A 26,174-nucleotide genomic window follows, 5' to 3' on the forward strand; every position below is an offset into this window, starting at 1 on the left:
TAATCCTGCCGTACATTACAACATTATCTAAGACACCACTGAATTTAATACTCACTCCCTTGTTGAAGGTCATGCATTCCACTAACTGGTCCAGCACCATTGTAGCCATCAGCAAGACTTGCCCATCTAGAGACCCACTTTTGCGTTCCATGGGATACAGGACCTACTGGACGCATCTGGAGTATGCCAGAAGAGGATGCAAAACATACCCTGAATGTATCTATACAAAGCTTTGCATAAAAGGCATTTGAAATTACATCAAATTCTCATTCATGGTGGGCCCAGAATTTCCTAAAATAGGGTAACCGGCAAGTATCACCGCAATTTACACTGACCTTCCTATTGGCAGGATTTGCAGAAATTTCCTGAGCATATGCTAGAATGTAAAAAAAAAGCGCAAAACAAATAGAAATCAGGGTAAACGATCAGGACTCGAGGAATATACTAAACTTATGCCATATTCCTGCTCCTAGTCCTTCCATGCACGAAAATTAAAATTTGAAGCTAACCATTATTTATGCACAGAAATGCTGGAAACACTCAGCAGGCCAGGCAGCATCCGTGGTGAGAGAAACAATTAACGTTTCAGGTTTGAGCTGTTTGGAGGTGGCAAGACGTAGTAGGAGTAGGAGGTCACATTTAAGTAGCGGGCACTGGGGGGAGGGGAGAGATGTGGCAAGGACTGTCAGAAGGTTGTGGGTTCGAGTCCCACTCCAGAAATTGGAACACAAAAATCCAGTGCATTACTGAGGGAGCATTGTACTGTCGGGGGTGCTGTCTTTCAGATCAGACATTAAACCGAGGCCCCGTCTGCTGCCTCAGGTGGATGTAAAAGATCCCATGCCACTATTTCGAAGAGGAGCAGGGGAATTATCTCCAGTGTCCTGGCCAATATTCCTCCCTCCTCAACATCACAAACAGATTATCCAGTCATCATCACATTGCTGTTTGTGGGAGCTTGCTGTGTGCAAATTGGCTGCCACATTTCCTACATTACAATAGTGACTACACTTCAAAAAAGACTTCACTGGCTGTAAATTGCTTTGGGACGTCTGGTGGTCATGAAAGGCACAAGTCTTTCTATTTTCTTTTAGGGGAAGAAAAACATGTCGGGGGGTAACTCTATGAAGTTTAGTGCCAGCTACCTTGTCGATGCAAAAAAATGTAAGTACAATTTAAACTTCACCAGTGGATAATGGAAAAAAAAGAATGAAAAGGGAGAAAAAAAAAGAAGAGGGAAAGAGAGAAAGAAAAAAAAGAGAGAAAGGGCTCAATTTTCCCTAAAGCACAGGTGCGCTCTCTCTCTCCCTCCCTCCCTCCCTCTGGGACCTTCGGGCAGGATTGGAGGTAAGTTGCTGCTATGTATTTTTCAATTCTTTTAGTGTGTCCAGGCATCTACTGCGTCGATTTCTTGAACTCTTCGGAAGGTTTTTCTGCAGAGGCTACATATGCTGGCCTAAGCAAAACTGGAGTAATTCTCAGCTGGCCAAACTTGGCTTGGTGGCTGACCTAAAAAACTGGTGCAAATTGATTGGGGAAGCTGTGGTTTTTCAACTTAGGCCAAAAAGAGCAGCCTGCTCAAAAAAAACGGCACAAATCACCGGGGAAAATTGAGCCCAAAGGGGAAACGAAAGGGGAGAGAAGAAAAGAAATGACTTTTTTTCACAGCAAGTTAATTACATTAGAAGTATATTCACTGCTGTGAACCAGAATGCTCACAATCTCAATGTCTAGCACCTAGCAGAGGTTCCAACTCCATCCTAGAAATTCAGTGCTGCTGCTGTTGATATGTTTTCACCGCCGCTGTGGATGAGGTGGCCTCTTGCGCAAAATTCAGCTCTTTGTAATTTTTTTCCCCCCGAGCAGACCGGAAGTCAGTCATAATGGGTACGGTAGTGCGGCGGTGAGCACACTAGAGGGGCGGAAATGGAGGCGGGACAGAGTCTCCGCCACGGTCAGTCATCAGCGCAGCGCTGATGATGTCATGACACTAGTGAGTCACCACGCCTCTCCCTTTCACTTAAAGGGGAGAGCCGCTGCGAATCTTTTAGTTAGGTCCACTGGACCACCAGGGAGGGTTTCGGCCGGGCCAGCATCCTGGCACCCAAGAGGGGCTGCCTGGCCGAACCCGGGGGCATAATTATCGGGCCGACCTGGCAGGCGGCCGACAAAAAAAATAAAATGGCGGCCGTGGTAGTGCGCCCTCCCCTTGAAAGGCAGCCGCACAGCCATGTCGCACACACAGCTAGCTTAGTGTACAGACAAAAAAAAACTGTCGGGTGCACCTCTCAGCAGCCCAAAGATTTTTTATGGTGAATTTCGATTGAGGTGCGGGAGATCGGCGATGTGCGCTTTGATGACGCACTTAGGAGGGGTCAGCAGCAGCGAGATGGATGTGGGGACTGCTGGAAAAAGCACCTAGGAGAATTTTGCTAGTGGCGGCCATTCGACTCCACCGCGTGGCCACTGCTTTCCGGCAGTAAGAGGCATTTTCGGGAGGCTGAATTTCGGCCCCATATCTTCTCCATCTCTAACATTACCGCCTGCACCTTTATCTTAGCCCATATGTTCCTGAAACCTTCACCTCCAGACATGACCATGCTCTCCTGACCGTACTCCCTTTATCTACACTTCATAAACGTCAATCATCCAAAACTCTGCTGTCCATATACTATCCCGCACCAACTCCTGCTCACCCGTCACCCGTCTTCGTTGACCTACCGTTTCCCCAAAACACTAGTGCCTCGATTCTAATTTCTTGTGTATCCTCACCCCCATTTCATCCCACTATTGGAGGCCGTCTAGACCTCCGCTCTGGAATTCCCTCCCTAACCCTCTATGGCATTCCTCCTAGAAGATCCTCCTGAAAACCCATCTCTTTGACCAAGCTTTTACTCACCCACCCCAATATCTCGCCCTTTGACTCCATTTTTTTTTAATTGTTCCTTTGTGATGTTTCTTGGGACATTTTCCTACACTAAAGGATCTATATAAATGTAGGTTGCTGTTGTGTGCAAATTGAATGTTTGTTTGCCTACAAAACAACAAGATCCCACAAACAGCAAATGAGATAAATGACCAGTTAATCTGTTTTGATGGTAGTGGTTGAGGGATAAATGTTGCCCAGGGAGCCCAATACCCAGGCATAACAACGAGTCATAATGGCAACAGCATGATTTGAATTTCCTGTAAACACTGCAAATGCATGCTGTACATAAAACATTTACTATATTAGATGGATAGATGCATTGGTCTCTGAAATCTTTGTTGGTTCCCCATCCAATTGTTACACAGTAACCACCATTAGTTTAATGGCTAGATACCTAAAAACGAAGTATCATAATAATATTAGTCATTTTATTATCCATTACCTGTGCCATGGTATCTGAGCCACTAATGGTTGTAGTGTGATACGCCTGTAATGAAGGTGTTTGCTGGTAAACTGTGCTAGTATTCTGGTTATAAACATTATGCTCATCCCTTAGGGTAGGAGAACTTTCATCACATATTACAGGTCTATAAATTTCAGAGTTAATTCCAGAAAAGTCCGGTGATTCAAAAACACCAAACACCTGGTTAGAAATTTAAAAACAATGAATTAGTAAGCCGCTTAGATTTTCAAACAAGCATGATAACACATTAGGCACATAGATAAAATCAACCATTAACAGAGGTCGAATGTTCACTTTTAGGAGGTACATTTACACACAATAAACGTAATAAATTTGCATGGCACTCATTTTCAGAACTCCCACAACTTTTCTTTCAAAGTTCGTTGAAATAAATATTCAAGCTACTGGTCAGAGCAACATTTTGGGGCTGCAGAGATTTATGACATTATAAAATATACATTCTCATTAACCAGTTATTTTAGAGTCAACAGTTACATGGTGAAATCGTGTCTCTAAATTTAAAATGTGTCAAGGTCTCAAGATACTCTACAAAATCTATGCCTAAAATTTTCATGGTATTATTTTTCAACAATTTGCTGTTGTTACTTCGTAATCACTACCCTCAGACAATTCTGCCCAATGACAATCTACCATTAAATTCTCAGACATACATCCACAATGCTTCTATAGATAGAAGGGTTTGCATTAGATAGCCAATTATGCTTAACTTTTTGTCTTCAACAAATTTGATCTGCAGAAGAATGCTTTACAAATTTAGCCGTACAGTTATTGGAGCCCAAGGCTTTGCTACATCTTTGTAAACAGAATAGAAAACTACTACAGGTTGAACCTCCCTTGTTTGGGACTCCCTTATCCGGCACCATTCCCAGCTGCTCCGACATGAACAAATTGAAGTCCTTCCTCACTACTGACTCCCACAATCGCTGGCCTGACCCCGCGATCCACCGCCCGCACTCCCCCCACACGATCTCTCTGCCGCACTCCCAGCCCCAAGCCAGCCAGCCCAGATATCCCCTTGCTCAGTATCTGTACCATCCAATTTAATGCGACCACCCCTCGTCCAGCAAAATCCCTTATCCAGCACAGGCCAGGTCCCGAAGGTCCCGGATAAGAGAGGTTCAACCTATACCTTGATAAGGTGCTGCAACTGTTTTTAAAGTAACTTTTTCCACTTGTTCCCTTCAGGACAAAACACTCGAGTCCTACACACAGGTGGGTGAATGAAGAGACCAGATAGTTCATAATATCCTCAAAAAAATAGCCATTTAATTGCTACTTGGTAGTGAAATATGACCAGAGAATGAAATCTTGCTAACTTTCCCTGTTCCTGCTCGGTTATGCATCACCACTCTGCTTATAGTGCCTGAAAAATGAACACACTGCAAGTTCATCTGATTATTTTTCTTTGTGTGCAGCTTTTTGGGGAGGGGTGCATAGAAGTCAAAATTAAAACATTGGATCTGTGCTCCACCACTGAAAACAAGAACAAATTCAAACTCTCAATGTACAAATGGTATCAACACAGACAACCCTGTTTGGCTTTGCTGTATGAAGCCACACTTTACCACTGCTGTTCTGTTGTGTAATTGTATCTATTACTGTAGTTCATCCATGCCATTTGTGTTTGTTGGGTGATCCAGTTTTAATTATCTGATTACCCAGACAAAGAGTCATATTGTATATAGGAGTTATTTTTAATTAATGCAAATACTCTGCAGTTATCAATGTTAGCAAACTCTGAAATAAACAGCTGGTGAAGGAATCTGAGTGCAGGTATTAGTAACGAACAGAGAGCAAGAAACCAATGCAGAGAGGTAGATTATTTAAGCTTCACTGTGCTGTACATGCACAACTGTAGAAGCAATAATCAACAAATAGTAATTTTCAGAATCCTTTGAGCCTTTTCTGCCCCTTGCAGTTGTCAGCAGATCAAAATGTTCTTCAAAATTGGTACAAATATTGGATTACTAACAATGACATGATTCAGACAGCAGTGTCAGTATGCTGAACCTTGAAAATAATTTGCCACAGAACAAGATGACACGAGTTGAAGCCTGCAATTTCACAACTTCAAGTTTCTGACCTTAGCCACGCTGTCCTTGGGGCTAAGGTCAGATGATTCCTCCCGGGGAAAGGACTCAGGGAAGAGTAGGAAAAAAATGTTTTAAAAAACCATCGAAGGCAGTCCCTCGAAATCGAGGAAGACTTGCTTCCACTCTAAAAGTGAGTTCTCAGGTGACTGGACAGTCCAATACAGGAATTACAGTCTCTGTCACAGGTGGGACAGACAGTGGTTGAAGGAAAGGGTGGATGGGGAGTCTGGTTTTCTGCACGCTCTTTCCGCTGCCTGCGTTTGTTTTCTGCATGCTCTCGGCGACAAGACTCGAGGTGCTCAGCGCCCTCCCGGATGCTCTTCCTCCACTAAGGGTGGTCTTTGGCCAAGGATTCCCAGGTGCCAGTAGGGATGTTGCACTTTATCAAGGACGCTTTGAGTGTCCTTGAAACGTTTCTTCTGCCCACCCAGGGATTGCGTGCCGTGTCGGAGTCCCGAGTAGAGCGCTTGCTTTGGGAGCCGTGTGTCGGGCATGCGGACGATGTGACCCGCCCAACAGAGCTGGTCGAATGTGGTCAGTGCTTCGATGCTGGGGTTGTTGGCCTGATCGAGAACACTGACGGTGGTGTGTCTATCCTCCCAGGGGATTTGCAGGATCTTGCGGAGACAGCGTTGGTGGTATTTGAGGTGTCTACTGTATATGGTCCACGTCTCAGCCATATAGGAGGGCAGGCATTACTACAGCTCTGCAGACCATAAGCTTGGTGCCAGATTTGAGGTCCTGGTCTTCGAGAACACTCTTCCTCAGGCAACTGAAGGCTGCACTGGCGCACTGGAGGCAGTGTTGGACCTCGTCGTCGATGTCTGCCCTTGCTAATAGTAGGCTCCCGAGGTATGGAAAATGATCCATGTTGTCCAAGGTCTCGCCGTGGATTTTAATGACCGGAGGGCAGTGCTGTGTGGCGGGGTCAGGTTGGTGGAGGACCTTGTCTTACGGATGTTTAATGTAAGGCCCATGCTTTCGTACGCCTCGGTGAAGATGTTGACGATGGCTTGGAGTTTAGCCTCAATGTGCGCAGACACAAGCGTCGTCTGCCTACTGTAGTTCGATGAAAGAGGATGGGACGATCTTGGATCTAGCCTGGAGGTGACAAAGGTTGAACAGGTTGCCACAGGTTCTATAGTTTAGTTCCACTCCAGCGGGGAGCTTGTTGAGCGGGAGATGGAGCGTTGCAGCGAGCAAGATCGAGAAGAGGGTGGGCGCAATGATGCAGCCCTGCTTGACCCCGGTCCAGATATGGATTGGGTCTGTGGTGGATCTGTTGGTCAGGATCACGGCTTGCATGTCGTCGAGATGACAGATGGGATAGCAGCTCCCTAGGGAGCTCTCCCCGAACAAACCTTCCTCTGGCTATCTGCTACCATCCTTCACCTCTCTCTCCTTCAATCTCCCCCCACCCCAACCCCCCGCCACTGCCCTAATAGTGGGTGCACTTTGACCCCCAAAGTATTTTCTTACCCCTAAAACCCGTGCTGCAAGGGCCCACTACCCATCCCCCAATCAATACTTAGCTTCCAGATCGACCTCACTGCTGCCAAGTTCCTCCAACTGGACTCTCGCTTAAAAAACTAGCAACTGATTACAGAGCAGCATTGGAAGGGTCTTCAGCCACTCGTCTCCTCTGGAGAAGGTATATGGTACAAGAGACTCCAAAGGAAAAGTAGAGAAAATAAAAAAATGCACCCTTTCATCTTCAAGATCCAGGCCTGAATCTATCCTAAATCAAATAAAGTGCCATCAAGCACCAGCTATGCACCAATAGGCTGTTCGCCGATGCTTAATTTGAGTTCTGCCAGAATCACTTGGCTCACTTCCTAATCATAGCCCTGCTCCAGACATGTGGCAACAGTATGTACTGCAGCAACTCACCAAGGTTTCTTTAGCAGCATTTCCCAGCCCTGTGAACTCTTCAAAAAAGGGCAACAGTGATATTATGGGAAGATTACCACTTGGCATCCCAGTGGCACACCATCCTGACTTGAACCAATATGACCTAGTCTTCATTATTGCTCAGTTAAAATCCTGCTTGTCTTAACAGCCAGGAGTCGAGAGTTCAGAGACCGGGAGTTGGGAGGTCAGGAGTTCGAAGGCCGAGAGGCCACAGAGGTTGGTGAGTTCGGGAGGCCACAGAGGTCGGTGAGATGAGTTGGTAAGTAGCTCTCTTTTCTCCATTTCTTTTAAGTAGATTTTAAACTAGATAAGGGTAACTAGAGGGATGGCAATGCAGCTCAGTCCCGTGGAGTGCACATCCTGCGGCATGTGGGAAGTCCTGGACGCTTCGCGCAGCCTAGACAACCATGTGTGCAGATGTCTCCGGCTTCAACTGCTCGAGTTCCGCGTTTCGGAGCTGGAGCAGCGGGTGGTGTCAATACGGTGCATCCACGAGGCTGAAAGCTACGTGGATAGCATGTCTCAGGAGGTGGTCATCCCACAGCTTAAAGGCGTGCAGGTAGAGGGGAAGTGGGTGACCACCAGAGGTAGTCTCTCCCCCCCCCCCCCCCCCCCCCCCCCCCCCCCCCCCCCCCCGAGTCCATCTCGCTTTCAAACCGATAATCACTTCTGAGTATCGATAAGGACGATGGTGCCTCTGGGGAGTGCAGCCAGAGCCAATTCCAAGGCACCACGGGTGGCTCAGCTGCACAGGAGGGAGGGACGAAGAACAAAAGAGCCCTAGTGATAGGGGATTCTATAGTTAGGGGAACAGACAGGCGTTTCTGCGGCCGTAGACGTGACTCCTGAATGGTTTTGTGCCTCCCTGGTGCCAAGGTCAAGGATGTCACAGAGCGGATGCAGGGCATCCTGAGGGGGGGGGGGCGGGTAAACAGCTAGAGGTCGTGGTCCATATCAGGACCAACGACATAGGTAAAATGAGGGATGAGGTCCTACAGGAAGAATTCAGGGAGCTAGAAAGAAAATTAAAGGGTAGGACCTCAAAGGTAGTAATTTCCAGCTTACTACCAGTGCCACGTGCTAATGAGTATAAGAATAGAAGGTTAAGGAGGATGAACACGTGGCTGGAAAGTTGGTGTAGGAGGGAGGGCTTCAAATTCTTGAGACATTGGGAGCACTTCTGGGGGAGATGGGACCTGTACAAACTGGACAGGTTACACCTCAACAGCGCCGGGACCAATATCCTCCCGGGGAGTTTTGCTAGTGCTGTTGGGGCGAGTTTAAACTAGCTTGGCAGGGGGATGGGAACCAGAGAACAAATTCCAAAGGGAAGGAAGTAAAGCAGAAATTGGATAGCAAGAATCTAGAAAGCGAATCTGTAAGACAGAGGAAACAGGGCTTAGTAAGTAGCAAGCAAGGAAGTCTTCCTGTGCTGAACGGTATATACTTTAATGCAAGGAGTATAGCGAATAAGGTGGATGAGCTAAGAGCACAGGTAGACACTTGGGAGTATGACATTATAGCCATTAAAGAAACATGGCTGAAAGAGGGGCAGGTTTGGCAGATCAATATTCCTGGTTACAGGATTTTTAGACAAGATAAAGAGGGGGGTAAAGTGGGGGGGGGGGGGGTGTCACGGTACTGATTAAAGAAACTATTACAGCGGTGAGGAGGAATGATATGTTAGAGGGATCAAATGAGGCCATATGGGTCGAATTGAAAAATAAAAAAGGGGTGATCACACTGCTGGGCGTGTATTATAGACCCCCAAACAATGGGAGGGAGATAGAGGAACAAATATGTAGGCAAATTGCTGTGAAATCCAAAAACCACAAGGTAGTAATAGTAGGGGATTTTAACTATCCAAATATTGATTGGGACAAATTTAGTGTGAAGGGTATAGAGGGTGCGGAATTCTTGAAATGCATTCAAGAGAACTTTTTTAGTCAGTAGGTAACAAGCCCAACACCAGAGGGGCGGTCTTGGATTGAGTTTTGGGGAATGAAGCTGGGCAGGTTGAAGGGGTATTAGTGGGAGAGACCATAATTCAGTCAGATTCAAGTTGGTTATGAATAAGGACAAGAATAGGCTTGGAATAAAAGTTCCAAAGTGGGGAAAAGTTAATTTTGCTAACTTAAGAAGTGATTTCACCATAGTGGACTGGAAACTGCTACTTGTGGGTAAATCAGTGTCGGAACAGTGGAAGGCATTCAAGGAGGAGATCCGGAAGGCTCAGGCCAAACATGTGCCCTTAAAGAAAAAGGCTAGAAAAAATAATTCTAGAGCCCCCTGGATGTTTAGGGACTTACAGGGGAGGATTAAGAAAAAAAGGGACGCTTATGTCATACCAACGGCTAAACACTATAGAATCTTAAGGAATATAGAAAGTTAAGAGGCAAAATTAAAAAGGAGATTAGGAATGCTAAGAGAGCACGAGAAATTCTTGGGCAGTAAAATTAACGAAAATCCTAAGATGTTCTATAAATATATTAAGAGCAAGTGGGTAAAGAAAGGGTAGGGCCTATTAGAGACCATGAGGTTAATCTTTGTGTGGAGGTGGAAGATGTTGGTAGGGTTCTAAACGAATACTTTGCTTCTGTTTTTACAAAGGAAAGGGGCAATGCAGATACTGCTATCAAGGAAGAGTGTGATATTCTGGATGAAATAAATATAGTGAGAGAGGAAGTATTAAGGGGTTTAGCAGCTCTGAAAGTAGATAAGTCCCCAAGCCCAGATGAAATGCATCCCAGGCTGTTGAGCAGAGTGAGAGAGGAAATAGCAGAGGCCTTGACCATTATTTTCCAGTCCTCTTTGGATCTGGGCATGATGCTGGAGGATTGCTAATGTAGTACCCTTGTTTAAGAAGGGAGAAAGGGATAGGCCGAGTAATTACAGGCCTGTCAGCCTAACCTCTGTGGTGGGAAAATTATTGGAAAAAATCCTGAAAGACAGGATAAATCTACATTTGGAAAGACAAGGATTAATTAGGGACAGTCAGCACGGATTTGTTAAGGGAAGATCGTGTTTGACTAACCTGATTGAATTTTTTGAGGAGGTAACCAAGAGGGTCGATGAGGGTAGTGCGTACGATGTAGTGTATATGGACTTTAGCAAGGCTTTTGATAAGGTCCCACATGGTAGACTGGTCATGAAGGTTAAAGCTCATGGGATATACAGGGCAAAGTGGCAAGTTGGATCCAAAATTGGCTTGGAGGTAGGAAGCAGAGGGTAATGGTTGATGGATGTTATTGTGACTGGAAGGATGTTTCCAGTGGAGTTCCGCAGGGCTCAGTACTGGGTCCCTTGCTTTTTATGGTATATATCAACGATTTAGATTTGAATATAGGGAGTATGATTAAGAAGTTTGCAGACGACTCTAAAATTGGCTGTGTGGTTGATAATGAAGAGGAAAGTCATGGGCTGTAGGAGGATATCAATCTACTGGCCAGGTGGGCAGAGCAGTGGCAAATGGAATTTAATTCAGTGAAGTGTGAGGTGATGCACTTTGGGAGGGCTAATAAGGAAAGGGTATATACATTAAACGGTAGGCCACTTAATAGTGTAGATGAACAAAGGGACCTTGGAGTGCTTGTCCACAGATCCCTGAATGTAGCAGGCCAGGTGGATAAGGCGGCAAACGGAATGCTTGCCTTTACTGGCCGAGGCATAGAATATAAGAGCAGGGAGGTTATGCTTAAATTGTATAATACTTTGGTTAGGCCACAGCTGGAGTACTGCGTGCAGTTCTGGTCGCCATATTATAGGAAGGACGTGATTGCACTCGAGAGGGTAGAGGAGATTTACTAAGACGCTGCCTGGAATAGAGAATCTTAGTTATTAGGACAGATTGGATAGGCTGGGTTTGTTCTCATTGGAATAGAGGAGGTTGAGAGGAGACCTCATTGAGGTGTACAAAATATTGAGGGGCTTGGACATAGTGGATAGTAAGGGCCTATTTCCATTGGTGGAGGGGTCTATTACGAGGGGGCACAGTTTTATGGTGGTTGGTGGAAGGTTTAGAGGGGATTTGAGGGGAGGCTTCTTTACGCAGAGAGTTGTGGGGATCTGGAACTCGCTGCCTGGAAGAGTGGTGGATGCAGAAACCTTCAGCACTTTTGAGAGATGGTTGGATGGGCACTTAAAGTGCAGTAACCTGCAGGTTACGGTGCTAGAGTTGTTAATTGGGATTAGACTGGATGACCTTTTGTTGGACAGCGCAGATATAATGGTAAGTACTGCAGGGAATAGATTACGGCCAGGGTGATCTCCTGGACTAGTTTCGATCGCCTGGATAGGTCGGAGAGGAATTTTCCCAGATATTTTCTCCCTAATCCGTTTTTTTAATCTGGTTTTTGCCTCTCCCAGGAGATCACATGGCTCTGGGTAGGGTGGAGTGTCGATGTTTTCAGTATAAAGGGTGTCGCAGTTGTGTGAGGTGGACTGGACAGGCTGGATGCTCTTTGCCTTTCCATCATTGTTCATAGGTTTATATGTAACCTTTAGGGCTGCTGGCCAAGGGCCGTGCGGCTCTTTGTCAACCGGCACATACACAATGGGCCGAAATTGCCTCCTTCGGCGCTGTAAATTTCTATGTTTCTAACCACCATCATCACAAGGACTGCAGCGGTTCAAGAACGCAGCCCACCAGGAATGGAAATGAATGATAAATATGGCATTTTCACCAATGCCTATATCCAGTGAACAAACAAAAAATAAATGAAATAGTTACCTGTAAATGCTAACCAGTCCCCATATGAGTTTCTGACAATCTAAATCCACTTCCTAGGGGGTATGATGTACAGCACAAAATGGCTAGTAATGGGATTACTCAGCGACCCCAAAAAGTGGATCATTGGCAGTATTCTTCAGTGGTCATGTCACTGGAGTGGATCATCATAAAGCCACAGAAGTTGGAGTTCATTACAAATGTCCATTTCCAAATGCTTTTAACCAGCAATTCCAAAGCACGTAGCAGGATAACCAGGAATAATTAAATCACATTGGTGTAAGGATAGAATAACCTGTCTCACCACATTTAGGATAATGGAACATTTCAGATGATCACATATTTCCTTTAATATATTTAAATGCATTTACATTTCTTACCTGGTCTATCATTTTACGAGCTTCTTCAACCTCTTTGTCCTGTGTATCTGTTTCAATGGTGTATGTGCCTGTATCACTTAAACTGTCTTGATCACCCTGTTTGGAGGTTGGTTTTGTTGGATCACCCTGTTTAGAGGTTGGTTTTGTTGCAGTTATTGGAGATGATACTGGTGGTAGTGTTGCCTCTGGTACAGTGGGTGCCACTGTCCCATGCGCAATTGTCACAGGGACAGTGTCTGGAGGTTTTTCTACGTTGATAATACTTTTAGTAGTTTCTTTCAACAGTTCAGCAGCAAACTCCTGGCTGAGCTTACTCTTACGTCCCACACTTCCAAAACTCCGAAGTAAACCTTTGGAGCTTAAAGTAGCAGAGATGCCTAATCGCTCTTCAGTCTTTTCTCTCTTTAGTGAATTAGACCTTTGGGGAGGTGCTGAACCAGTAGTAGGTTTGTTCACATGCACCAAAGACTGGGCCTGTTGTACTGTTACTTTTTCACATGTTGAAGTACCTTTACGTTTTTCTAGTTTAGCTCTAAGAGCAACATAAGAATCAGCATGCATGGCATTTGCATTTTGAGTGAAAGAATGTGCTCTACGTTTGCGAGGATTATCATCATCAAAGAATTCAATAACAAAAGCTTGTTGACCCATGGGCATATCTTGTGGATCATGTTGAAGCTGACACAGTTTGGAGGTTTCATCGTTATAAATCTGGAATTGTCCTGGAGGTGAATCTAGAGAAGAGTCTGCTTTTACCTGCTGCTTAGATGCAACTTGATCCTCTGAATCACTTTGTGTACCATCTTCATGTCTACAACCTAATAATGGCAAAGAAAAACAATTAAAGTACCCAGTTAATATGAGAAGCTATTTTAATAGATTAAAATATTTTTTGTCATTGAAACAAAGATATTTGACATCCTCAGTGCAAACAAATCACTTTAAAAGTTACAATACTTAATAAAAAAATAATCTAGAAGTAAACTAAACCATAACAGCTATAAAAATGAGGTGTGCAAACATAGGACTGCATAAAGAGGACAATCCTATATTTGCATTTACCTCAATGTAGATGAAGACCCAAAGAGGAAAAGGCCGGGAAAACTGATATGTCGAGGAGAAATTAATCTTACAAAAAGATTACGTCTTTAGTGAATGGTGCCTTTTTCTTCAATTATTCTCCTCCCCATACTAGGCATGGAGTTTCCACATGATTTCCACCCAGGTAACAGCGGAATCTGGGAAGAATTAAATTAAATAGCGCAAAAGATCATGGAATTTTAAGCGTGCAAATTGTGCCTTAAACACTTCACGTTAGAGTTTCCATGATCTTTTTCACTGTTCCAAAAGTCCCTTCGCCACAAGCAGTTTCTGCCTACAAAACTGGCCACAATGGCGAGTTTCCGCCGAGTGCACCCGCTCGGGTGTGATCATTCACTTTGTGCCCAGAATCTCGGACGGACACGCACCCATTTACCATTAATCCATCGTTATTACTTTAAATTAGTTGGTAAATTGATCTGGTCCTTGGTACACAAGACCTGTGATCAGCAGTCACTTGAAGCCACAGAGATACATTCTGCCTGCTGCAGTAAAGTACTTAACTGAAGACAGCAGTGACCAGCAGTCAATTGAAGCCAATTACAAAATAAATTAAGTCAGTTGAAGAATGGCCCATTACCTGGAAATCCCCCTCCACTTCGTGATGCTGTAGAATGCCCTGTTCCAGTCATTAATCGATTACATTGATTCATGGCAGTTTTTATGTTCGGGTTTATGCTAATGCATTTGCGCAGAAACTTGGGCATAACTGCATCTCGGCAAAACCGGTACAGTGTCCAGCGCATTTTCCTGATTGCGACCTGAATAGAAACCCCACGCCCCAATGTAGCAGCAGTTTAAAAGGTGACCAATTTAATTGGGACCCAGAGATGGCTCTGATAAACTGCACAGCTGTAGCTAAATCCAAAAGAACTCTTCTGCCCTGATATCATATTAGGTAAGAGTGGTCAATGACAATCAACAAACATGCTGGTAGTTTTCCAACTCAGGAGCTTGATGTCATCTGACCGAGTTAGCTGAAACAGAACAGAATTTACATAAAATAAAAGTTGAGTTTGAAACAGCTTTCTTTATGGGAGAACCTTATTTACCACACTCCTTTTGTGAACGTGGACACTCCAGGGCACTTGGCCTACTTAGTCACCTTCTGTGGGAATGTGTAATTCAGCTATAGTAGCTAAACATACTCCAAAAACTGAGCTTCGTCACACAACAAATGAAAAAGTAGGAAAGGTTTTTGAGGACTCAACAAAGCCAAGCTGACAAATAATAATGCTACTTGTTGTGCTTCACATATTGATGGGCAAGTTTTCTATTGTAATTCTTGAGCATTTAATCCTGCTAGCTCAATAATCAATCTATCAATTGTATGAACAGCATTAAGTACCTGAATCCCTATCCCAGTTGGTCACTAATCACCTTTACTTAATGTGACACAAGAACAGAGGGTTACTAACATTTATTTGAGCTGTACAGTTTACTTCGATTCCTTTTTTGCAGAATGACAAATTTGGCACCTTCTCTATTGCTCAACTTCATCAATATGATGCTGTTTCCTTGTTGAGCCACCTTCTGTGAGAATGTGTAATTTAGCAATAGTAGCTAAGCATACCTGACAAACTAAGTTTTGTCAAACAAAACCAACACTACTAGGTTAAAATATACAAAGATGTAACACAGATTTCTCCAAGTTGATAAAATGTCTCTTTTTAAAATACATAGGGGTTGAATTTCCATGGGGGTTCTTCTGATCATCCACTGCAACTTTGGCGGAAATGTTGGACACAGCGTAAACAGCCATTTACAACAGCAATGTCTCTGGGGTTTCTGCCAATTCTATGGAGTTGCAGTAGACAACTGGGAGAACACCTTTCAAAGTGGCTGTTGATTGTAATAAAATTTTTGGTAAAAATTAAGAGCCTTCTTAAAAACAAAAATCCTATTGGTATTTGATAGATTAGAATTCAATATACCTTGCTATGAGGATCCAACATAAGAAAAGGCATAAAATACCTTTAAGAGTCTTTATGTGAACCTGGTGATCACTCTTGGTGCTGTATACATCGCTTGCAGCCTGCCTTTTCAACATTAGGCTGGGATCATTCTGAACTAGCCAGTCAACTACTTTATTCTCTGCTGACAGTACATCCCCTTGCACAGGTACTTTTTCTATCTGTTGAGCCTTTCTCTGTCTCAGGGGAAATTTGGTCACATGATCCTTTATTTTCATTTTGCCTGGGGTACAGTCGTCAAATTCAATAGTAAAAGAAGCATGACTCTGAACTCGAGGGGACGGTATCGTATCTGTATCCTTTGTTGGAATTTCATGAACCTCGCAGTCTGGAGACTTGGATGGCTGTTGAAATTCTTTAGTTGGAATTTCAAAGTAGCTGGGCTCTCTTCGAAATGAATAGACAGATTTTTCTCCAAAGTCTTTATAATCTGGAATATTTCCATTAATTTCCTGCTCACTTCTTGGTATCTCCTTGGAATTATCTATGGAGGAGAATAAACAAATACGAATTAATTTCCTGAATATCATATGTTTTTGAATCAATGCCTCCCATCTCTCACTCTCCACCACTACTATTGTACCCATTTTCTGGATTTTACACCTCCAGTCCCAATGATACATTGATACAGCTTGCTAATACTACTACTGTCGCTGCATCAACAGCAACAGCAACAATAACCTGTATTTAAATCAGATAACGAGAGTTGTTTTGAAATGGAGCAGACCATTTACAATGTCAACTAGTATCAGGGTGAGGAAGGGAAGCTGAGTGGTTAGCAGTTTTGAGAGAAGGGGGCCATGGAAAAGGAGCCTTATGGACATGTTCGGAAAGGGCACATGGGGAAATGGAAGAGAAGCTAGAGAGATAGGGTGTTTCAGAACTAGGGTATGGAGGACCTGGAGTAAAAATTTGCTTTTTGGGAAAGATGAAGTAACAGAGGCAGCTAAACCATAGTCTTTATCTGGTGACAAAGAAGTCCATGAGTTTCTTGTATTTGTTGTTTGAGATGAGGGCGAGGGGTCAAAGGAGAGGGGTTTATAGAAACGCATTATACATACCAAACACTGCACATTTGTACAAATATATTTTATCTCTCAGTTTTAAGTTATTGAAAATGTAAATTTAACACTATTGCATATTGTATAAATATTGAGATCTATTGCACATTATTTCACTAGATACAGTTTAATCACATCAAGGCGAGATATGACAACAAAGCAGATTTTCTAAAAGTAAAAACAGGGCATAACATGCATGTCAGTGAAATCTAGAAAAGCAGTGACCTTTTAGTTACAATGAAATCTTAATTGTCCAACAATGGAAATCAACAGATAACCGAGATTCTGGTACTGGAACTACTGATCTCATACAGATGCACATCACAACACTCCAGCCACTGGACCCAAGAGAAACAAAAATACACCACCACCAACAAACCATGGTGCCCCAATTACAGAAATGAGTGTTAAAGACAGTATGCGCTCACCTCCAATGATGGTATCCAACATTGCATAACTTTATGTAGGAATTGACAATAGTACGACAAAGTACACTCAGAAAATCTTATTGGCATCTTCTGCCGAGACCATTGGTGCTGAACTTAAGAGCAATAGACAGATGCCATTTTACAGCATGCTCCTATGCCTGTGAGCCGAGTGGGGATGTAATGTCAACTAGTACAGTGACTCACTGATGTTACATCTAACATGTGCTCCACTTACTGGCATCAGAGCACAATTAAAAAGACTATTGATTAAGTTGTCAGCTTCACAGTGCTGATCTCAAAGGTGATCTCACCATGGTGCACATAATATCTTCAGCATCCACCTTTGTACCTAATGGGATATGGTTGTCATCGGGAGAGCATTTTTACCTGACTTTCTTCGGTCTCACTCCAGAATTTGATGATGGGTGTGGAAAGAGTTTTGACCTCCAGATTTGAACCCGAGTGAGAAAGAAACATTGGCACCCCGAACTCAAGCTGGTCTCCCATTAACCGTGAAAATTAATGGGAACACTAACAAGAGAGATTGTACTATATTATAAAGCAATATTATAATTGTTCTGTTCAAATATGATCTGAAGTTCAGAGAGCAAAGCACAAGTAGTTTATAACTAACAAAGTCGGAGGTCAAATTATAGCCTCGTAAATCAGAAATTTAACTGTGTGGAGTTTATTCTATTCATCATCATAGGCAGTCCCTCAAAATCGAGGAAGACTTGCTTCCACTCTAAAAGTGAGTTCTCAGGTGACTGTACAGTCCAATACATGAATTACAGTCTCTGTCATAGGTGGGACAGACAGTCGTTGAAAGTATGGGTGGGGAGTCTGATTTGCCGCAAGCTCCTTTCGCTGCCTGCGCTTGTTTTCTGCATGCACTCGGCGACGAGACTCGAGGTACTCAGCGCCCTCCCGGATGCTCTTCCTCCACTTAGGGCGGTCTTTGGCCAGGGATTCCCAGGTGTCAGTGGGGATGTTGCACTTTATCAGGGAGGCTTTCATGGCAACACTTGTGCCAGCAACAACCATCAATACTGATACAACAGCCAGTGTGGTTCTTGATGCACACGAGTGAATTAAACAACAGCGTGGTCTTTATTTTAAATTTCCCAAGAAACAATCTACAGCTGACGACTGAGAAATTGCACACTCTGTATAATTTTACAACTCATTTTAATTAATATTTTATGACAAATATTTAATGTAAAATTACTCATAAAGCTCAGGGTATGCTACGGCAATCAGTGCAATATGTAAATACCTCCACAAGGTAACTGGTATATTCATGAAAGACATCAGCATTGTTTGGACATTTATCATATACTGATGAGCAGGTCATACTCTGATAGTTGAAATGAACTTTTCATGGGTATTTTTGTACCCTAGCAAAAATAACTTTGCATTGTTATAGTAATGGTTTCTTATTACCACTGTGGCTTCTCCACAGAAATTGTAAATTGTTCGGATTATTGTACTTACTTATAACTGACCTGCTACTACAAATCACAGAATTTACAGCAAAGAAACAAGTCATTCAGCCCAGCTGGTCCATGTTCCACAGAAGTCTCCTCCAAACCTTCTTCATCTAATCTCATCAGCATATCCTTCTATTCCTTTCTCCCTCAGGTGCTTATCTAGCTTCCTCTTAATTGCATCTATGCTATTCACCTCAACTACTCCTTGTGGTAGCAAGTTCCACATTCTTGCCATTCTTTGGGTAAAAAAAATGTCTCCTGAATTCTCTATTGGATTTATTGGTGACTATATTATATTTATGGCCCCTAGTTTTGGTCTCCCCCACAAGTGGAAACATCTTCTCTAATACGTTATCAAACCCTTTCATAATCTTAAAGGCACCAGGTCACCCCACAGCCTTTCTTGATGAGTTTATCCTCTCATTTCTATGAATCTTTTTTGCACCTTCTCCAGTGCCTATATTCAATATGGAGACCAGAACTGTGCACAGTACTCCAAATGTGTTCTAACCAAGGTTCGATAAAAGTTTAACATAACTTCTCCGTTTTTCAATTCTATCCCTCTAAAAATGACACCAGTGCTTTATTTGCCTATTTTAATGGCCTTATTAACCTGTGTCGTTACTTTGTGATTTGTGTACCCCTACCCAAAGATCCCTTTGTTCCTCTACCCCATTTGGACTCTATTATCCAGGCAGTGTAGGGCCTCCTTATGCTTTCTTCCAAAAAGTAACACGTCACAATTATCTATATTGAAATATAGATAAATCTAAAGTGGGTCAAACATTGTATAAATTCATGTTTTCATTGACATTCGTACTGCTAAACACACACTCAGATATGTACTCTGAGAATTTATCTTTAAAAAGATATATGCAAACATTTCCATGATAAGTGATCTCAATATCAAGCATAAGTTTTCCAAAATATGCAAAACAAGTTTAACTCATATTTGTATTAGTATTGTTGGATATCTGCAACAATGCCATTTCAAAGCACTTACAAAACATTTCTGAAATTTAGGAGCTTCTCTATTGTTGTGGAATTATTCCATTTCAAATATACACATAAGAAAGTGAATTCCACAAGTATATCTGATATTATCTCTATGGATAAGGTAACCGGGTCATAAAATGGCAAGATCATAGAAACATAGAAAATAGGTGCAGGAGTAGGCCATTCGGCCCTTCTAGCCTGCACCGCCATTCAATGTGTTCATGGCTGAACATGCAACTTCAGTACCCCATTCCTGCTTTCTCACCATACCCCTTGATTCCCCCTAGTAGTAAGGACTACATCTAACTCCTTTTTGAATATATTTACTGAATTGGCCTCAACAACTTTCTGTGGTAGAGAATTCCACAGGTTCACCACTCTCTGGGTGAAGAAATTCCTCCTCATCTCGGTCCTAAATGGCTTACCCCTTATCCTTAGACTGTGTCCCCTGGTTCTGGACTTCCCCAACATTGGGAACATTCTTCCTGCATCTAACCTGTCTAACCCCGTCAGAATTTTAAACGTTTCTATGAGGTCCCCTCTCATTCTTCTGAACTCCAGTGAATACAAGCCCAGTTGATCCAGTCTTTCTTGATAGGTCAGTCACGCCATCCCGGGAATCAGTCTGGTGAACCTTCGCTGCACTCCCTCAATAGCAAGAATGTCCTTCCTCAGGTTAGGAGACCAAAACTGTACACAATACTCCAGGTGTGGCCTCACCAAGGCCCTGTACAATTGTAGCAACACCTCCCTGCCCCTGTACTCAAATCCCCTCGCTATGAAGGCCAATATGCCATTTGCTTTCTTAACTGCCTGCTGTACCTGCATGCCAACCTTCAATGACTGATGTACCATGACACCCAGGGCTCTTTGCACCTCCCCTTTTCCTAATCTGTCACCATTCAGATAATAGTCTGTCTCTCTGTTTTTACCACCGAAGTGGATAACCTCACATTTATCCACATTATACTTCATCTGCCATGCATTTGCCCACTCACCTAACCTATCCAAGTCGCTCTGCAGCCTCATAGCATCCTCCTCGCAGCTCACACTGCCACCCAACTTAGTGTCATCCGCAAATTTGGAGATACTACATTTAATCCCCTCGTCTAAATCATTAATGTACAGTGTAAACAGCTGGGGCCCCAGCACAGAACCTTGCGGTACCCCACTAGTCACTGCCTGCCATTCTGAAAAGTCCCCATTTACTCCTACTCTTTGCTTCCTGTCTGACAACCAGTTCTCAATCCATGTCAGCACACTACCCCCAATCCCATGTGCTTTAACTTTGCACATTAATCTCTTGTGTGGGACTTTGTTGAAAGCCTTCTGAAAGTCCAAATATACCACATCAACTGGTTCTCCCTTGTCCACTCTACTGAAAACATCCTCAAAAAATTCCAGAAGATTTGTCAAGCATGATTTCCCTTTCACAAATCCATGCTGACTTGGACCTATCATATTACCTCTTTCCAAATGCACTGCTATGACATCCTTAATAATTGATTCCATCATTTTACCCACTTCCGATGTCAGGCTGACCGGTCTATAATTCCCTGTTTTCTCTCTCCCTCCTTTTTTAAAAAAAGTGGGGTTACATTGGCTACCCTCCACTCCATAGGAACTGATCCAGAGTCAATGGAATGTTGGAAAATGACTGTCAATGCATCCACTATTTCCAAGGCCACCTCCTTAAGTACTCTGGGATGCAGTCCATCAGGCCCTGGGGATTTATCGACCTTCAATCCCATCAATTTCCCCAACACAATTTCCCAACTAATAAGGATTTCCCTCAGTTTCTCCTCCTTACTAGACCCTCCGACCCCTTTTATATCCGGAAGGTTGTTTGTGTCTTCCTCAGTGAATACCGAACCAAAGTACTTGTTCAATTGGTACGCCATTTCTTTGTTCCCCGTTATGACTTCCCCTGATTCTGACTGCAGGGGACCTACGTTTGTCTTTACTAACCTTTTTCTCTTTACATATCTATAGAAACTTTTGCAATCCGTCTTAATGTTCCCTGCAAGCTTCTTCTCGTACTCCATTTTCCCTGCCCTAATCAAACCCTTTGTCCTCCTCTGCTGAGTTCTAAATTTCTCCCAGTCCCCGGGTTCGCTGCTATTTCTGGCCAATTTGTATGCCACTTCCTTGGCTTTAATGCTATCCCTGATTTCCCTTGATAGCCACGGTTGAGCCACCTTCCCTTTTTTATTTTTACGCCAGACAGGAATGTACAATTGTTGTAGTTCATCCATGCGGTCTCTAAATGTCTGCCATTGCCCATCCACAGTCAACCCCTTCAGTATCATTCGCCAATCTATCCTAGCCAATTCACGCCTCATACCTTCAAAGTTACCCTTCTTTAAGTTCTGGACCATGGTCTCTGAATTAACTGTTTCATTCTCCATCCTAATGCAGAATTCCACCATATTATGGTCACTCTTCCCCAAGGGGCCTCGCACAACGAGATTGCTAATTAATCCTCTCTCATTACACAACACCCAGTCTAAGATGGCCTCCCCCCTAGTTGGTTCCTCGACATATTGGTCTAAAAAACCATCCCTTATGCACTCCAGGAAATCCTCCTCCACCGTATTGCTTCCAGTTTGGTTAACCCAATCTATGTGCATATTAAAGTCACCCATTATAACTGCTGCACCTTTATTGCACGCACCCCTAATTTCATGTTTGATGCCCTCCCCAACATCACTACTACTATTTGGAGGTCTGTACACAACTCCCACTAACGTTTTTTGCCCTTTGGTATTCTGCAGCTCTACCCATATAGATTCCACATCATCCAAGCTAATGTCCTTCCGAACTATTGCCTAAATTTGCTCCTTAACCAGCAATGCTACCCCACCTTCTTTTCCTTTTATTCTATCTTTCCTGAATGTTGAATACCCCTGGATGTTGAGTTCCCAGCCCTGATCATCCTGGAGCCACGTCTCCGTAATCCCAATCACATCATATTTGTTAACATCTATTTGCACAGTTAATTCATCCACCTTATTGCGGATACTCCTTGCATTAAGACACAAAGCCTTCAGGCTTGTTTTTTTAACACCCTTTGTCCTTTTAGAATTTTGCTGTACAGTGGCCTTTTTGTTCTTTGCCTTGGGTTTCTCTGCCCTCCACTTTTCCTCATCTCCTTTCTGTCTTTTGCTTTTGCCACCTTTTTGTTTCCCTCTGTCTCCCTGCATTGGTTCCCATCCCCCTGCCATATTAGTTTAAATCCTCCCCAACAGCACTAGCAAACACTCCCCCTAGGACATTGGTTCCGGTCCTGCCCAGGTGCAGACCGTCCGGTTTGTACTGGTCCCACCTCCCCCAGAACCGGTTCCAATGCCCAGGAATTTGAATCCCTCCCTGCTGCACCACTGCTCAAGCCATGTATTCATCTGCGCTATCCTGCGATTCCTACTCTGACTATCACGTGGCACTGGTAGCAATCCCGAGATTACTACTTTTGAGGTCCTACTTTTTAATTTAGCTCCTAGCTCCTTAAATTCGTTTCGTAGGACCTCATCCCTTTTTTTACCTATGTCGTTGGTACCAATGTGCACCACGACAACTGGCTGTTCTCCCTCCCTTTTTAGAATGTCCTGCACCCGCTCCGAGACATCCTTGACCCTTGCACCAGGGAGGCAACATACCATCCTGGAGTCTCGGTTGCGGCCGCAGAAACGCCTATCTATTCCCCTCACCATTGAATCCCCAATCACTATTGCTCTCCCACTCTTTTTCCTGCCCTCCTGTGCAGCAGAGCCAGCCATGGTGCCATGAACTTGGCTGCTGCTGCCCTCCCCTGGTGAGTCATCCCCCTCAACAGTACCCAAAGCAGTGCATCTGTTTTGCAGAGGGATGACCACATGGGACTCCTGCACTACCTTCCTTGCACTGCTCTTCCTGTTGGTCTTCCATTCCCTATCTGGCTGTGGACCCTTTCCCTGCGGTACGACCAACTCGCTACACGTGATACTCACGTCATTCTCAGCATCGTGGATGCTCCAGAGTGAATCCACCCTCAGCTTCAACTCCGCAACGCGGACCGTCAGGAGCTTGAGGTGGATACACTTCCTGCAGATATAGTCGTCAGGGACACTGGTGTCGTCCCCGAGTTCCCACATGGTACAGGAGGAGCATAACACCCGACCGAGCTCTCCTGCCATGACTTAACCCTTAGATACACTTAAATTGGCAACAACAATGTTAAAAGTTACTCACTGATATAGAAGAGAAAAAAGAAAAACTACTCACCAATCACCAGCCAATCAAGTGTCAAAAAGTTTTTATTAGTGACTTAGCACAAGCCACTTTATCAAGGAAGCAGTTTTGATAATTTGGAATAGAAAGTAACTGTCTTTTGATATTACAGCAGTAAAATGTGCTGCAAGAAAAATGTTGCGAAGTGCAAGGTTGCACAGCCAGATTTTCTAAACGTGCTAATTTTTAGCCTTTGGCTTGAAAGAAAATCCGCAAGTCACTTGTAGCCCCAAAAACATTTAAAATAGCTTGAAACCACTATCACTTCAAAGAGAACATTTCTAGTATACATTTTAAAAATAACCAACCAAAAATAAATGTCCTCATAGAACTTTTTAATACAAATTAATTTGTGAAATTACAATGGTTGTTTTGAAAACCTCATTGACTGTCATTCAAGAAATCAGTTTCAATTCCTGTTTCAAAAACAGATGTGCTGAATTTATGGATTATATGTCTACAGACATTAAAACTTCTATAAGTTTGAAGTACAGTAAACCTAACCAATAAGCTCCCTCAGGGTAATATAACTCATTGCATGGTCCTTAGAATTGTTGTACTGTATATGGTAGAGGGAAAGTTCGCTTAACAGTGAATTATGACTATGCTATTATATTGCTTAGTAATAAATAGACTAGTAAGGAAAAGTAAACATTTCAATAGGCTAACTGATCACTCAGGCAAACTGTACCATATTTATTATCGCCATGAAAGAGAAAGCAACAAGCTGTCAATTAGGCATTGCCCAATTTTGAATAACATTTCTGTGCACACCACAAGGTCAAATTAGCCATGATGGATTAGAAAGAATTATACACTGAAGTTAACTTAATTAAAAGGATGCATATCATTGGAAGAAGGAATAAAACCCTACAGATAGGTAATCTATATTTTTTCATTCTGCAGCCACCTGGACCATAGTGGCCTCCTTATGCTTAGGAACATACTAAAACAGCACAAAACTTGAGGGGGGGGGGGGGGGAAGAGGGGGGAGAGGCACTGTGTAGAAGTCATAATAACAGTTGTTAGCAATGATCTGTCAAAGGCATTCTCTCATGCTGCAGTTAAATTTATACAATGATGTTTGGTAAATGTGTGAGGATTGCTTCATCAAGTAGCCTTGGAAATCAGGAAGGATCTAAACTTCCAAATAGCTTGCATATGTGTCAGCTTGGTTCAGTGGTAGCACTCACCTCGAAGTCAGAAGTTGTGGGTTCAAGATTCACTCTGGGAATTTAAACACGTAATCTAGGCTGATACTTAAGTGTAGTACTAATTGCAGTGTTGTCAGAGTTGCTGTCTTTCGAATGAGTATTCTTGTTGTGGTGGATGTAAAAGATTTGATGGCACTAATGAAAGAAGAGTAGGATGTTCTCTAGGTGTCCTGCCTAACGTCTTTCATCATCAAAAACAAATTATCTGGTCATTCATTTGCTGTTTGTGTGACTTTGCTGTGTACAAATTGCCAGCTGCGTTTTGCCAAAATGACAGGGACACCACTTTAAAAGTATTTTATTGGTTATTAAATACATGTATGCTACAGTTATGGACTAATTTTAAACTAACCTGTACATCTCACCCAATACTTTTCTCCCTTGACATCAATGGAAAGCAAAATCGGGTGGGGTGTAAAACCAGTATTGCATCCGACTTAATCAGTTTCTCGACAGTGGTCTAGGTTAAAATTGCCCTCCCATATATCTAGCTTTTGGCAAAGCCTTCAGCACTGTACCATTTAGAAGATTTTTTTTTTATAATGTGAAAAGGCACAAAATAGGAGGAAAACTTTTGAAGTGGAAACTAAGAGGATGCAAAAGGTAAAGCACTAAGGGTGCCTCATCAACATGGAAAGATGGGAAATGCAATTCTGAGGCCATTGGTGTCTTTGATGTATATTAGTGTTTTGATGAAAGCTCTTCAGTCTGCCAATTGTACCAATTTGGGCAGGGTTGCAAATGGTCCAGAAACTACTGTCCAACTGGCTGAGATCTGCTAACTCAGATATGGGGTTGAACAAAGCTACAGTGCATCCTCTCCTCTCTCTCATCTGACCCTCAACCCCTCACAATGCAATTTGACCAAATAATTCAAATTCCCCACACCCCAACACCAAATGTGCAGCATTTGCAACTTCAAATAATTTATGCAAACTTCTTTAAAAAAAATTAAAACAGATTCCTAAATAGTATCTTCAGTATGCACTGTACAATTGTTCTCCAATACAAAATAGTTACCAGATTTGAATATGGCACATGTTTAGGTACATATTCATATAGCTACAGGTGGCAGATCTGTGTTTAATGTACACGAGTTTACCAATTACAACTCAAAAGGAC

The 26,174-nt window shown here is 43.1% G+C and overlaps 1 protein-coding gene across 8 annotated transcripts in view; it reads right to left on the reverse strand.

Annotated features, from left to right (window-relative positions):
* LOC139263345 (centrosomal protein of 170 kDa protein B-like) overlaps positions 1-26,174 on the reverse strand; it is a 113,179-nt gene that overhangs the window by 36,202 nt on the left and 50,803 nt on the right. For 7 of the 8 annotated variants that reach the window (XM_070879260.1, XM_070879263.1, XM_070879258.1 and 4 more), the window contains exons 8-11: positions 15,599-16,081; positions 12,524-13,341; positions 3,372-3,572; positions 56-176 (exon numbers count right to left, since the gene is read on the reverse strand). In XM_070879260.1, coding sequence (XP_070735361.1) covers positions 56-176; positions 3,372-3,572; positions 12,524-13,341; positions 15,599-16,081 — 1,623 coding nt within the window. The remainder of the gene's footprint in view (positions 1-55; positions 177-3,371; positions 3,573-12,523; positions 13,342-15,598; positions 16,082-26,174) is intronic. The other variant, XM_070879264.1, reaches the window with a different exon arrangement.

Source organism: Pristiophorus japonicus, chromosome 4 (genome assembly GCF_044704955.1).
Source record: "Pristiophorus japonicus isolate sPriJap1 chromosome 4, sPriJap1.hap1, whole genome shotgun sequence".
In the NCBI taxonomy this organism is placed as follows: Eukaryota; Metazoa; Chordata; class Chondrichthyes; family Pristiophoridae; genus Pristiophorus; species Pristiophorus japonicus.